The sequence below is a fragment of the Taudactylus pleione genome, unplaced genomic scaffold (assembly GCF_031769625.1).
Source record: "Taudactylus pleione unplaced genomic scaffold, aTauple2 ptg000535l, whole genome shotgun sequence".
NCBI classification, from domain to species: Eukaryota; Metazoa; Chordata; class Amphibia; order Anura; family Myobatrachidae; genus Taudactylus; species Taudactylus pleione.
The window spans coordinates 9,541,806-9,557,224 of NW_028284937.1; the positions used below are offsets into that span (position 1 = coordinate 9,541,806).

The 15,419-nt window shown below is 46.8% G+C and overlaps 1 protein-coding gene across 1 annotated transcript in view; it reads right to left on the reverse strand.

The window, feature by feature from the left end:
• TMEM150B (transmembrane protein 150B) overlaps nucleotides 1-15,419 on the reverse strand; it is a 61,865-nt gene that overhangs the window by 14,460 nt on the left and 31,986 nt on the right. Inside the window, exons 2-3 of the mRNA XM_088451010.1 lie at nucleotides 3,855-3,935; nucleotides 814-873 (exon numbers count right to left, since the gene is read on the reverse strand). Of these exons, the coding sequence (XP_088307136.1) occupies nucleotides 814-873; nucleotides 3,855-3,919 (125 nt within the window). The 5' untranslated portion in view covers nucleotides 3,920-3,935. The remainder of the gene's footprint in view (nucleotides 1-813; nucleotides 874-3,854; nucleotides 3,936-15,419) is intronic.

A 15,419-nucleotide genomic window follows, 5' to 3' on the forward strand; every position in this document is an offset into this window, starting at 1 on the left:
TCTGCGATAGCAGTCGCGATCGCAGCGTATGGTTCATGTACGCGTACACATGCACAGTGCAAATTAATTGCCCGATTGCATGCATATAAGCAACTGTGATCCTTGCTGAATTAGGTCCATCGTAATGAACACTAATTATTAGCATTAGTTCTCAATTAATAGTAAATCCACCATGATGCTTATTTGCTAACAAAAGTGCAAGTGAGCAGTAACCCAAAGCAACAAACCACATATAACTTCCTTACTGTCATCCTCTTTGAGTTACATTTTTACTTTAACAGTAAATACCTCTTACCATCTACTGACAGTAATAGTAAACTGCTGGGATGTTACAGGATACCTGAGTTCCTTCTAAAGTGATGAGTAGTGGACTTACACTTCAGAACACGTATATGTATAGGGATATATGTATCCCGCCTCTTATTGGAAACATACCGGGGTTAATTACCCCAGTATGTACTTAGAAATGCGTTTAGAGCTGTCCTTCACGATAGCCTTGGGTAGAGGGACTTCTGGGTTTAACACCCAGAAGTTCCTCTGGCTTCCGTGCCGCTGGGGGAGCTGGGAGGGTCCCATTGGATCCCTCTTAAGGGGTGTCCTGATAAGAAGCCCATAGACTTCTATTGCGTAAGGTAATCTAAAGATGGCGTTACCCACCGGGACGAAAACCTCAGAAAATGGCATTTTTCAGTTTAGTACATCCCGCTTACATAGATTAAAGGAAGGCTTAACTACAGTATATCAGTTATCTATTATAGCATCAATTCACATCACTTTTTTCTATCTGCATAGGATGGAATGTTATATTCTCACCTGATGTATGGAAACACTTCTGTGATGTTGACTGAACCATTGCTCACAGACATTGCATAACTGAGGAACAATAGATAACAGGGAGGTTATAGTGTGTAGTGTGAGTAAATCCAGGTACGTGAAACATATGATGCCTCATAGAAATGAACACCCTGAGTATGACAGGATGTGATCCTCAGCAACATACCTATTAGTTCTAGGTGGGATCTAATATGCTGCAGGGACAGGCAGACAAGGACTAGAGTTCAATTAAGAGAATCAGGGCCTGATTCAGCAAGGATAGCAAGTGCTAAGACGCATGCAGTCGGCTGATTTTCGCGATCTACGTATGCATCGCAGTGTATGTGCGCAAACAAGCCACTGCGATGAGATTTCAGTGTGTACGCAGACCCACCACAGAGTGATTGACAGGAAGTACCGTTTGTGGGTGGTGAAGCGGGGTAGTCGAGAGAACGCAGGTGTGCCAGTACGTTTGAACGCTGTCAAAGGGACGTGCATAATTAAGACCCTGCGACGGCATACACAGCCTGAGCTTTAGATACCGACAGGAAGTTTAGCAGTTTGTGAGTAAGGGCTGACCTGCCTTAACTGAGCGTGAGGCTCCGATGGTACCGATGTTTTCGCAGACTTGCAAGGTATTATGGATGTGAGTAAAGGGAAGTGGGCGTCTTTATGTTGTGCTGCGGCACCATTGCGATCGCAGTCATTTGCATAATTTCGCAGCAGAACTGCGTACGTGCTTGCTGCCGCAATCGTATCAGCAATCCTTGCTGAATCAGGCCCTTAGTACGATAGGTAACTGATAGGTGAAAGACTGTTTTTAAGGAAGGAGGAAGTGAAAATCATAGTAAAGAGTTTAAAGGCAATAGGTCAAAGCAAAATGGAGAGTTAAGCTGGGTACACACTGACAGATACATTGGCCGATCAATTGATCGGCCAATGTATCTGCTGCCCATCGGGCAGTGTGTACCCGCAATATGTCGGTGAACGTCGGCAGACATATCTCTCCATTAGCAGGTGTGTACTAGCGGTCTGCAGACCACCCGTACATACACAGCGGCAGCCGGTGGAGGGGGCGGAACACGCCCCCCGCCCGCCGGGACATGCCCCCTGTTCGCCGGGACCTGCGGGCAGGTTGTTCAGTGTGTACGAACAACCATCATCTGCAGATATATCTGTATAGTGTGCACCCACCTTTACACAGGCCAAGGTCTGACAGATAAAACACTGAAGGGAAGATGCATCAAATATTTGAAAAAGATAAAGTGGAGGTTGCTTATAGCAACCAATCAGCTTCTTATTCTTACAGTTATTTATCAAGTACAGTCTATAAGTTGTTATGGGCAACGTTTCCACTTTATCTCTCGCAAAGGTTTGATACATCTCCCCCTGGGGTTGATACAAAGTTGCAAGCAAGTCCATTTTGCGGACAAATCTTGCTATGTTTCTCACTGTGTATGCTCCATAGCTGAGTATACAGCAACTGTGGGCAAAGCAAGACCAAGGGGTCTATTTACTAAGCAGTGTTAGGAGACAGAGTGAAAAGTGATAACAAAGTGATAAGGTACCAGCCAATCAGCTCCCAACTGTCATTTTTCAAACACAGCCTGTGACATGGCAGTTAGGAGCTGGTTGGCTGTTACCTTATCTCCATTCACTTTATCTCCATCCAAGGCTTAGTAAATAGACCACCAAGGGGTCTATTTACTAAGCAGTGTTAGGAGACAGAGTGAAAAGTGATAAGAAAGTGATAAGGTGACAGCCAATCAGCTCCCAACTGTCATCTCACAGGCTGTGTTTTAAAAATGACAGTTGGGAGCTGATTGGCTGGAATTTTATCTCCGTCCACTTTATCTCCATCGCAGGCTTAGTAAATAGACCCCTTGCAGTTATAAGGTCATATGTCAACATTCAGAATGTCAACATTTAGAATGTCGACAACAGAATGTCACCATGGTCTAACTGCCAGCATTGGCAGGATGTCAACATTGTGCATGTCCTAGATTAAATCTTGGTAAAACGGTTGCTAAACTACTTTGCCATCTCTTTTGAGTATTCATTTTGCAGATTACGACATAGACCGTGATTCAGAGATGTACGCTAATGCCACCGCTGCTGCAAATTTGTACGCAACGCATGCACCGAAATATGTAAGAGTCGCAGCCGCCAGGATTTGTATTGAGACGTCCACAAGCAGCATCGCAAATCCAGCAACTGCGTACAAATACGCTGCATCGGTCGTTCTGAGTAATCCTATGGCTACTCAGAATGGCTGCTGTAACTGAGACGCCAGAGGCATCCTTACTGCGTACGGGAACCAAATTGCAGTCTGCAACATGCCCCCAAAATGGTTGCGACACATCTGCATTTCTGTCACCACTCCCACCGTTACCTCTCACAAACCCTCCCTGTCTGTCAATCACTCTGTGGCCAAATCCTCACTGCAACCAGGGGCGTAGAGGTGAAGAGAGGGCATGGCCTAATCACGGGAGGCGTGGCCACGCCTCCTTGAGCAACCCCCCCCCAAAAAAAACACTTTTGCAGCGCCACGCACTGGGAAGGGGGGCGCTGTGAGCCCCTTAGCCCTGCGCAAAGCCAGGGGGGGCACAATCAGTGTAATCTCTCTCCCTCACAGGCACAGGAGACTGCACAGCCAGGAGCAGTCTCCCACCACAGCTCAGCATACGCTGTGTGATGGGCTGCTGTAAGGGAGGGAGAAAGGGAGGGGCGGCCCAGACCCCGGGCCCCTCAGGAAGCCCAGGCCCAGGTAAATAGTATCCGCTCGCCCCCACTCTCGGCGCCCCTGCGACCACCATGGTAATGAGGCTTGAAATGTGTTCAGTGCGACTACTACGCATGTGCAAATCACCGATATAATCGCTCGATCCTTCTCTGAATCAGACCTATAATTAAACTGCGATTTTACCAATCTAAATCCTTTTCTACAGACATATTTAATAAATAATATATTTTAAGCAAACCATAACTTTTAATATGTTGTGTAAAATTCCAAAAATTAAACCCACTGAAAAACAACTTACACTATCCATATACCAGCGGTGGCCCATATCGTCAGGATAATCGGTAGGAGAGCCCAGAGCCACATAGCCGTATTAGACTATCTGAAAATCATTAAGAGGGTAAAGTTAATGAAATAACATAATTTAAAGATTTCATCCTTTTTTTTAATACAACATACTGTACATGTTATATACACAGACAAGACATACTGATACTAAAACATATAAAATATGTCAAACATGAGCAGAGATTTCAGAAATATCTTTAGTCAGTGAGTTGACCTCAGCACCTACAGTCAGGTGCATAAATATTGGGACATTGACAGAATTTTCATATTTTGGCCTCTATTCACCACCACAATGGCTTTGAAATGAAACAAACAAGATGTGCTTTAACTGCAGACTTTCAGATTTCATTTGAGGGTAATTACATCCAAATCAGGTGAACGGTGTAGGAATTACAACGGTTTCTATATGTGCCTTCCACTTTTTAAGGGGCCAAAAGTAATGGGACTATCAACTCAAAAGCTATTTCACACACAGAGGGCCCCACACTACTGCATGCAGCAGCACAGTCAGTGCTGCTGCATCAGCTTGGGGCAGGGCGGTAGTGTGGACGGCACATAAGTGCCGTCCGCACTACACAGCACAAACACACATCCGCCGGTGCCGGCAGCTGTGTGTTTGTTTTAGCAGCCGATGAGAGTCAGACAGACTCTCATCGGCTGCTGCGCAGCGGCCCACTGCCGGAGCCTCCGTCTTCCGGCTCCCGCAGTGGCTGATGGGAGAGACGATGACGTCTCTCCCATCATGCAGAGCGAGCCGGCCTGGGAGGACGCCGGACGGAAGAGCAGATGCCGGAGCGGGGCTTAAGGTAAGTGCATGTGTAATTACTAAGTGTTAAGGGGTTAAAATGTGATGCCCTGGGGGGGTCCTGGACTGGACGTTATTTTGGGTGCTCTGCGCCCCGGACGTGAACCGTTTAGTGTAGGGACTGCTAGTGACAGAGAAGCCTTGACGTGGCCTAGCAGCATCCCATGTATTTGCAAATGCATGCAACTAATATCTCTGAAATTCTATTACCATATAGTGTTCATATATTGTTGCTAGTATAATTCAGTGTGCTGAGGAACAATAGGGGGTTAAACCCCCCTCTCTTTTCTACTATCTATGAAACATTGCCACACAGCAGTGGCAGACAGGATGGCAGTTTAATAAACTATAATAATGTCAGTCAGCAATGCCCTAAATTGTGCCAGAGGTAAAGAAAAGAGATGCAAGATGGAATTGTCCCTCCCACCCAGTCATATGTGGGATATTAAAAAGGACATGCACAGTTTAACAAACCAAGCACTTTACCGACTAGGGGCCGTATTCAATTTGAGGCGAAAAGCTGTTTTCGCGTGTTTTTGGCGGAAACTTTTCGCCGATTATGTCATTTTCACCTGTTTTGATTTTACTCCATATTCAATTTGGAAGACTTTCCACCTAGGCGGAAAGTCAATGCAATGTAATAGGCAAAAAAGTTTTGCCTATGAATAGCAGGCAGAAAAAAGTGCAGAATTGGGGTTTTGGGGTGCAACTTTGCGGGAACCCCCGTGCAGCCTTCAGACAGTCCCCCAAAGGTAAACTGTGTCAAAAACTAAAAAAAAAACACTTAAGGACACCCCAAAAAATCACTTTGAATTTGGGGGCAAAAAAAAATAAATGTTGGGGGACAAAGTTAAAAACTAGCGAACTTGACTCTGGGGGGGTCCCCTAGTATGCCCCAGGTGTTTTTTTCATTCCAGGTGCTTGCAGCAGGAGGATTTTTCATGATTTTTTCAACTTAACTTTAGCGACTTTAAAATATGCTGACCCCCATTTTCAAGCACCCCAAATTTGCTGGGATAAGTTATTTACAGCAAATAAACCTCCAGAATACTATTCTTCACCACTTATACAAAAATGCTATTTAGCAGCTATTGACCCCGTTTAAAAACACCAAATACCTTCAGCAAGCCAAATCGGGGGGTACCATAGGGAACCCCCATGTCAGAGCATCTTTTGGGGGGTGTCAGGCTGATTTCCCCAAAACTGACAGTATTTTCCGCTTGTTTAAGTTTCGCCGGGTCCCGTTTTCGCCTACTTTCGAATTGAATATGGCAGTACGCGGGCACGCGCGCCATACGTTTCCGCCTGCAAAACACGCGATGTAGGCGAAAAGTCTGGGAGGGGAAAAAGTATCGCAGCTCGGCTCAAATTGAATACGGGCCTAGGACTGACACTTCCGTGGCTAAACTCCTTGGTTTGTTTGAGCCCCCACAAAACATTTTTGGAAGTACTGCCTTTAATTAGTGGTGGAGATTGCATGCGCTGTTCCAAACTGCTGGTAGCTGATACTGGACTGCTTGTTATTAATTTACAAATGATTATAATTTTGTTAAACAAATTGCATGAACTCGCTGCAAATGATGTAACATGGAGGAGGTGCTTAGATGGTTAACGTCCCTTCCTCTGCTAACTTTGGCTTTACAAATGTAACAGATGCCTTCACAACTGTTGTCAAAATTTAGATTAAAATAATGCCACATCCAAGACGTGGCTTTTCTGGCTTTCTTTTTATAATGAGCAAGAACTGCTGCCACTGGTGGCTGATTTACGCAAACCACATCCTCCTCATTAACATCCTCATAAGCGTCAGATAGGACACAAATTTCCCCTTCATCCTCCTTTTGCCCTTCCTCCAAGCTATCATCCTAATTTTTTATTATTTCACCATCTAATGCTAGCAAAGCCGTCATGGCGTCATTGATCTGCTGTGAAACTGGGTGACAGTTGTTATACTTACTTCCTCTATCAAAGGACTGTTTAATAGTCAATTGTTTTTTAAATTACTACTAGTAGTAGTCTTCTTGGTCCCTTTCTGGGATGAAGATCCACCCCCAGCAGCAGCAACAGGCGTAGCACTCAAGGATCCTTCAGAGGAATCACGGATAGGAGAGGAGTCAGTCATGCTTATGAAATTGGATGCAGCAGACTGATCACGAATGAGGATGTTGATGATGATGCAGGTGTTAGTGGTGGAGATTGCAGGCGCATGGATCCAGATAGAAGGGAGCAGCTAGGTGACACTGGACTGATTGTTGTTCATTTTTTTGTCCCAAAAGTTTTAGAATTTTAAATTCCCTTTCTAATTTGATGAATGCGCTGCAAGTGACGTAACAGGGAGGAGGTTCCAAGATGATTAAGGTCCTTACGTCTACTCACTGTTACTTGGCAATGGTTACAAATGGCTTGGTAAAGGTTGTCCGGATTTGGGTGAAAATAATTCAACACAATGGAAGTGGATTTTTTGGTCCTTTGCCCAGGCATGGCAACAATGGGATTTTTCCCACCATGGGCAACAACTGTTGACTGATTTACAGTTTTTACACAAACATCCTCGCCATCAAAATCCTCATCATCATCAACATCCTCCTCATCCTTGTTGTTATCGCCAACTACATAAATATCCTCCTTATCCTCCTCGTGCAATTCCACAGAAGCATCCTCGATTTCTACGTCAGCATGTTGACTTGTGCTACTCATCCCCACATTTGCAGAGGGCACACAAATGGTGGAAGGAGGATCAGGCTCACACATGGCAACCGCGGACACACTTGGACTCTCCTCAGAGATTTGTGATTTTTCAGAGCACATAGTTGGTTCCGGTGTCTTACTCGTCTTAACAATTAAATTTTTTTTTTGGTACCTCTCTTACAAGCAGAGGGGCTTAAATCATCACTAGAACCACCAGTCATAAATAATAAAGGCCAAGGCCTTATCCTTTCCTTGCCACTTTGTGTAGTGAATGGCATATTGCCAATTTTTTGTTTCTCTAAAGCTGACTTAGCTTTAGATTTTTTTTTCTTTAACAGGGTAAAAGCTGTTTTTTTTTACCCTGACTATTTGGCCTGACTTAAGCCCTAGTACATCGGCCTTCATAGATGACGTTGACGGCCTTGCATCTTCATCATGACTGCTGCCGGCAGCTACAAGACTGGTATGTGGATCCTGGTCTCCGGTCATGTAACTGTCCTCCATACTCACTGCGGTCTTACAGCAGTATCACCAAGCAATTATAGCGCAGCTAAGTTGAGGGTAACGCACACAACCACACACAGAAAAAATGTTTTTGGTTTATTTTCACACTGGGGGTGAAGAGCACCCCTGAAAGAGGCAGCAGCCCCTTGACAGACAGCAGCATAGCACCCCTGCACACCTACGTTGATGACAGGTGTGGCTAACATGCACACAGAAAAAATTGTTGCTTTTTTTCACACTGGGGGTGGGTGAAGAGCACCCTGAAAGAGGCAGCAGCCCAGCACCCCTGCACACCTACGTTGATGACAGGTACACAGAAAAAATTGTTTGTTTGTTTTTTTCACACCGGGGTGGGTGAAGAGCACCCCTGAGAGAGGCAGCAGCCCTTTGACAGGCAGCAGCACAGCACCCCTGCGCACCTACGTTGCTGACAAGTGTGGCTAACCATGCACAGAAAAAATTGTTGTTTTTCTATTCACACTAGGAGTGACGAGCACCCCTGAAAGAGGCAGCAGCCCCTTGACAGACAGCAGCACAGCACCCCTGCACGTTGATGACAGGTGTGGCAAACATGCACACAATTTCTTTTTTCACACTGGGGTGGGCGAAGAACAGCTGCTGGACAACACAGCAGAACAGCCAGCCTCTATGGACAACAGCCAACCAGCCCCTAAGGACTACAGCCAGCCCCTATGGACAGGACTACAGCCAGCCAGCCCCTATATATGGACAACAGACAGCCAGCCCCTATATGGACAACAGACAGCCCCTATGGATATTAGGAAACACTGTAGCCAGCCCTATGCATAGCCACACAGCACAGCTCCCAGCTCCCTCCCTCTTCACTCTCCACAGCTGGAATGAAAAATGGTGGCTATCGCAGGACCTTTATAGAATCCAAAACCAGCGAGAATTCGACAGCGGGATGATGTTTTGCCTCGTTTTCAGATCCGAGTCAGGCGGGAAAACCCATGCTGACTCGGATCCCCTTAGTTCGGGTGGGATCGGATCTCAGAGATCTGAACCCGCTCTTTTCTAGTATAAATGGGAAATTTTAAATGTAAAAATTATGTAGGGTCCTCCCCCAAAAGACATAACCAGCCCCAGGCTGCTCAGCCAGTCTTGGTTCCTAAAAATACGGGGAAAAAAACGTGTAGAGTTCCCCCGTATTTTAGGAGCCAGTACCTGGCTGCTGGCCAGTCCTGGTTTAAAACCAGCACCGGACCAAAACCGACTAGACCCCATCACCGGGTCATCCCTGCCAAAGCATTAACACCCCAAGCCGGTGATCTCAGGGGAGGTGGGGACCCCACCAAAGGGGTCCCCCTCTCCCGAGCACCCCAGACTTACGCTGAAATCCGGGGCTCTTCCCCGCACTCCTATAGCATTGGGTACGGGAGTAATAGTGGGGAAAATAGTGATAAACTATTGTATTTTACAGTGGAACTACAGGTTCCAGTATGCCTGCCCTTTTGCACTTGTGGAACTACAAGTGCCAGCAGGCGGCCGTCACTCGTACCCCGCTGTAAAATAAATGGTTAAATAACCACAACACTTAAACACCGTGTAAAGTATAACTTTATTACATACCCCTACCTACCTCACTCACACATACTTACCTGCTGCCAGGTGATCTGTCCCCTTGTCCATGTAGAATTCCAATGGGAGTACCTGGATAAAACATCCTATACTCACCTCCATACTGGCGCCGGTCTCCGTAGCATCCACAACACTTTGCAAAATAAAAAAATGAAAACCCATGCCATGACGGATATGTCTATATGTGTTACCACTACGCAAAGTGACAGATGACGGCTGTCATCTAAAAATCCCATGGACCGCCAGCCAATCAGAGGCCACTTTACATACAGTTTAGTGGCCGCTCATTGACTGTGACCCACGTGTAACCAGCCAATGAACGGCCGCTATATGTAAAGCGGCCTTTGACTGATGCCGGGCCATGGGATTCCCCGAAGAGGCCCGTCTCCTATCGCAAACCCGATAGTTTGTGTACACTTCCGATGGCGGGGGGAGGACTGCGCATGTCCAGGATCCGCTTTGCGCATGTGCAGATGTCCTGCGAGATTGCTTAGAGTGCCCCTAAACAGCAGCATGATTGACATTTGTGGGAGGGGAGTGGGAAGGGACCGGGAGCCGTTTTACAAAACAGGGGCATATCTCCCCCATTGTGGAAGGGGCCAGGGTCTGCGTTTTCCGATGCAAATTTCCTGGCCCCGGATCACGAGTTACATTGCCCATTCTAACTGAGATGGGCAATAACTGCAGACATCGGACGCATCATTTGGATCTGCGATGCTGGCAGTAGGCATCTTATATCTCTTGCTGCATTAGCATACTTTAGCATTACCGCTGCGTACAAAGATGCAGCAGTGATGCGAACAGCGTCCATCTCTGAATCAAGCCCATAGAACTGATGAGACAACAATTGAATAAATACTGAAGGCCTGATCTTAAGTCAGACACTATGTCGATGTCAGACGCAGTTGAGCTTTTTTTGCTACTGCGCATCCAAATTTCATGCACAGAGTTGTACTGTAGTTGCGATTGAGACACATGGTATAAGAAATGTCTTGAAGATGTTCTGGGCATACCTGGGCGGTGACAGGGAGGTGATTATACAGTCACATGGAAATGGTCAGTCTTATGGGTGTGCTATGGGAGTATCGGAGGCGTGTCCCTGATAGTGGCTGCAAACTCAGATGCACAATCGCTCACATTGGAGAATCTCCACCTACCAAAGGGCTGGCGCAAGTTTAAATGCTGCGACCGATGGTTGCATCTAAAGACACATCAAGATGTATTACTGTGTCTAAAGATACTCAAAGTTGTCATCTGAGTCCTTGCACAGTCAGACGCACGCTTGTACACCGGGGGAAGGGCTGTTCCTAGCATTAGCATATATACTCACGGACGTAACTACAGCAAAAGACGTTAAATGGTCGCAACAGTGCGGAACTGAGAATCAGGCCCTGTGAGTCCCTGTTGTGGCATCATGACTGAAGGAGGGACACAGACCACATTATAAAAAACAGTGAAGGGTTAGAGAGATGCATTTAATTACCATGTTCGTAATAATATTGTAGGGTCTATGGGTCTCATTGAGACCCAGTCGCAAGCACCGATGTGCTCGCAACCAGGTCGATAGTTAGCCCTGCGCATGCGCAGCAGCCGCACTGCACGTGCGCAAGCCCCGGAGCGAGAGAGAAACTCTCTCGCTCTGGAGCTCTCTACAAAAGGGGCGGCTGTCGATGTTGATCGACAGCTCGTCCTGTTTTGTAGGCGGGCCGGGGGGTGGTTTCCAAAACGGAGGCGTTCCTTAAGGAACGGCTACCGTTTTGTGGGCGGCCACACTGACATCATCAGTGATGTCAGTGGGGAGTTTCCTGCTCTTTCAGAGCAGGAAGCACCCTGGGGCTTGCAGCTGCCGAGACCCAACCTTAGGGTCTCGTCGCAAGCCCCGATGGTCGCGATGGTGTTCACCATCGCGACCATCAACCTGGTCGGTCGTTAAGCTGTGGGTGGTAACCCACAGCTTACCTAACGACAAGGTGGCCGCACTTCAAAAATGAAGTGGCTGCCCTCATTCAGAACGAGCGCTCGCTTCTTGCGAGCGCCTCTGAATGAGGGCCTATGGCCCTGATTCAGAGCCGGACGCTCTGACAGAGCGCTCGCTCTGAATTAGGGCCGTCCTTCTCTTTTTTTAGAGCGGCCTCCTGGTCGCTCTCATAGCTGTGGGTGACCACCCACAGCTATAGCGAGCGGCCAGGAAGATGGTCACGATGGTCAAGACCATCGCGACCATCGGGCTTGCGACGAGACCCTTGTGGTAGGGTCTCGTTGCCGCAATCCCAAGAGTGCTTTCGGCTCTAACAGAGCCGAAAGCACTCCCACTAACATCACTTGTGATGTCAGTGATGCCGGCCCTAGACGGTAGGCGTTCCCATGGGAACGCCTCCGTCTGGGCAGCCATGCCCCCGGCCCACCCACCAAAGGGGGCGTGCTGTCACTCAACATCGACAGCACGCCCCCTTTGTAGTGAGACCCAAAGCGACGGCTTGCCCGTCGCTATCCAGGTCTCCACCATGCGCACGTCGGAGCCGGCTCCGTAGTGCGCATGCGCACTGGGTCAACATCGACCCGCTTGCGAACGCATAACGCTCACGAGCGGATCTGAATTAGGCCCTATGTACAAAGCCTTGGAGAGAGATAATGTGGATAGAGATAAAATACCAACCAATCACAAACACAGCCTGTTACATTGGCAGATGGGAGCTGATTGGCTGGTACTTTATCTCTGTTCACTTTATCTCCATCCGAGGCTTAGTAAATTAACCCCAAAGTACCAACCAATCAGCAGCTCCTAACGGTCACTTTACAGGCTGTGCTTGAAAAATTACAGTTAGGAGCTGATTGGTTGGTACTTTATCTCCATCCACTTTACCTCTCTCAAATGCTTAGTACATAGACCCCTGTAACACTTATGGATTTTAATGAAATGAGAGGTAACACCCCTTCTTTAAATCTGTATTTCTCTACGTCTTGAACTTTAAACGACTGTGGACATATTCTACTAGATGAAGTTACAACAAGACACTAATGTACAGCTCACTCCTGACATTTAGAAGATTAATTGGATGCCTAAACTTTGCACATTATCTAATGAGTGGAATTCTGACACACTGAGCAATACACTGCTAACTCTCAGCCAGCTGCTTCTGTCAGCGCACAGTCATCAGTTTTATATCTTAGGCTGGTTCATATGTACAGTACTGACAATTCTGGTCTCAAACAATATCTGCTGTATAACAATGGGAGTCATTTAGACAGTGGTACTCGGTACCAATTATGTTTGTGTCATTTTTGATTATGATAATAACTAGTTCCATAATAGGAAGGAATCAGTGAAATCTTTTCAGAAATGAATAAAATAGGCATCTGAAGGCTTATTATAATTATTATCATTGATTTATATGGCACCACAAATGTTCCGCAGCGCCTTACAAAGTACATAAACAAGTTGTAGACAAGCGACTTACAGAACAATACAATACAATACAGGACCAGGACATGGATAATATATATTGCTACATTAGTGACCATAACACCCAGATAAGCAACAGAGCATAAGCAACCAAGTGTTAGGTGCCCTAGTTGTAGTAGTAGGGAGCAGCATAAGAGGGCAGAGGGCCCTGCTCGTAAGAGCTTACATTCTAAAAGGGAGGGGAAGACAAACAGGTGTGACACAGATGGGGTAGATGGGGAGGAAGGAGCATGTAGCAAGGAGTTAGAATGATAGCTGGAAGGCTTTGATGAAGTAGTGGGTCTTAAGAGCCCGTTTGAAGGATTGCAAAGAGGTGGAGAGTCTGATGGGGGGAGGGAGAGAGTTCCAGAGGTGGGGAGCAGTGTGGGCAAAGTCTTGGAGGCAGGAGTGGGAGGAAGCAATCAGCTGGCATGATAGGCGGCGTGCATTAGTTGAACAAAGAGAGCGGAGAGGAGAGTGAAGGGAGATGAGATCAAAGATGTATATGGGAGAAGATTGGGTGAGGGCTTTGTAAGTGAGCATGAGAACCTTAAATTGGGTTCTAAAAGGGAAGGGGAGCCAGTGGAAGGCTTGTAGGAGAGGGGAGGCAGATGTAGAGCTTATCCAGAGTATGGAACTACTAACAATCTTCTATTAGCTTGTAACTTTAAGGCCGGGATGTACTAAAGGAAAAATGCTGTAAAAACCCTGTTTTCTGGGTTTTTACAGCATTTTCATATGTACCAAACCCCTACCGCCCGATTTTCGATGTGGAGAGTAATGCCAGGTTTTTCTGGCATTACCCTATAGAAGCCTATGGGCTTCTTACCGCATCCTGCTCCCGATGCTTTGCCGCCGCCTTGCCACCGCCCAGCACCGGCGGGTCCTCCTCACCTCAGCCTCCTGCGTGCTGGCCCATGCTCCTCCTGGGTCCCCAGTTTACTTCTCCTCCTATTCTTCTTTCTGGTGTATGGAGGAGGAGGAGGAGACTGGGACTTCCTACAGAGGTCACCAGCAGGAAGCTCCCGGGGTTAGGAGGGGGAGGAGACCCCTCCTTCATTTATGCGTTAGTTAGTCATAAGGACAGACATCTCTACTTTCAATATGTAACATGAGACACATTATACTAACAGTGGGAATGAGAGTGTTGCTCTGGGCACAGGGCACAGTAGGGTGTCTAAAAAGGACTTAAATACAGTTTATAGTATGCTGATATTCCAATATAACTGCATTTAATCACAGATAGGTTTCATCATTTGCTCACTTTCCAACACCATCCAGATAATGGGGGAGGCATATGCAGTGGAGACACTAAGGGGATGTGGACTGCACCAGGAGGGGGTGACACTAAATACTGCCCTGTGATGTTATTGTGCAGTGCTCGGCTCCCGATCACCGAGGTAGAGTCGGCAGTACAGGGAGAGTCTCTGGGGCAGCTCCCCCAAAGGGAGCTGGGCACTCCCCCAAAGTGATGAAATGGGTAGTGTTGTGAGACCACGCCCCTTGACTATGAGGACACGCCCCCTTTTGGACATCTGTTAGCCACACTGGGTATATGTGTTTTATGGCAAATCCTTAATCAAAAGAATGTGGTTGTTGAGGTAATACTTTCACCTACCCCTGGTGCCAATGGCCAACACTTATTTACCATGTCATATCATATGGAAAAGGCAGTTCTAACCATGGCAAAATACAGATACATGTAACACCTACAGAAACACATATGAATACATAATGGGCGTCTTAGTTTGCTTATCGTGTTCTAGGTATTTGAAGATAAAACGTAATGATGCATGGTGCAGATCATTGGTATCAGACTGAGGGGCCTATTCATTAAACATTAAAATTCTCTGGAGATAATTAGCTTTAGAACGCTCATGGAGTTCTAGCTAATTATAGGTGGAATTCATCATTCCACCTCTCCATAAGTATCTATTCCGAAAAGCTGTCATTTTTGCGATGACAGCTTTTCGGGAAATAGATACTTTTCCCTGCCTACACTACCTTATCGTATCTGGAAACAGTACTGCGCATGCGCTGTTACATCTGTAAAACCAGCGCATGCGCAGCACTGCCTACAGATGCGTTAAGTTTCGTACCCCCCCCGGTCCCCCATACCTTCCCCCCCCCGACTTACCTGTTCACGCATCAGCCTCCTACCCTCCAACATGACCCGTTCCATTAGGTACAAAACACTCTGCTCCTGGACTTCCCACCTAATGTATGATTGCAACCACCTGAGTTGAACTAGGTAATTGATGAGACAGGTGTTTTGGCACAGGTGGATGCAATCATCAATTAAGAGGAAAGTCCAGGAACAGAGCATTTTGTACCTAATGGAACGGGTCATGTTGGAGGGTCTGCAGCCTCCGGATCCGTCCTGCTGGTCTGTCATGTGGTTTCCCAGCAGACCACATGACAGATTAGAAAAAAAAAATAATATTTTTTTCTTTTTCTAAACTTTCTTGTGCTCTGCTGGG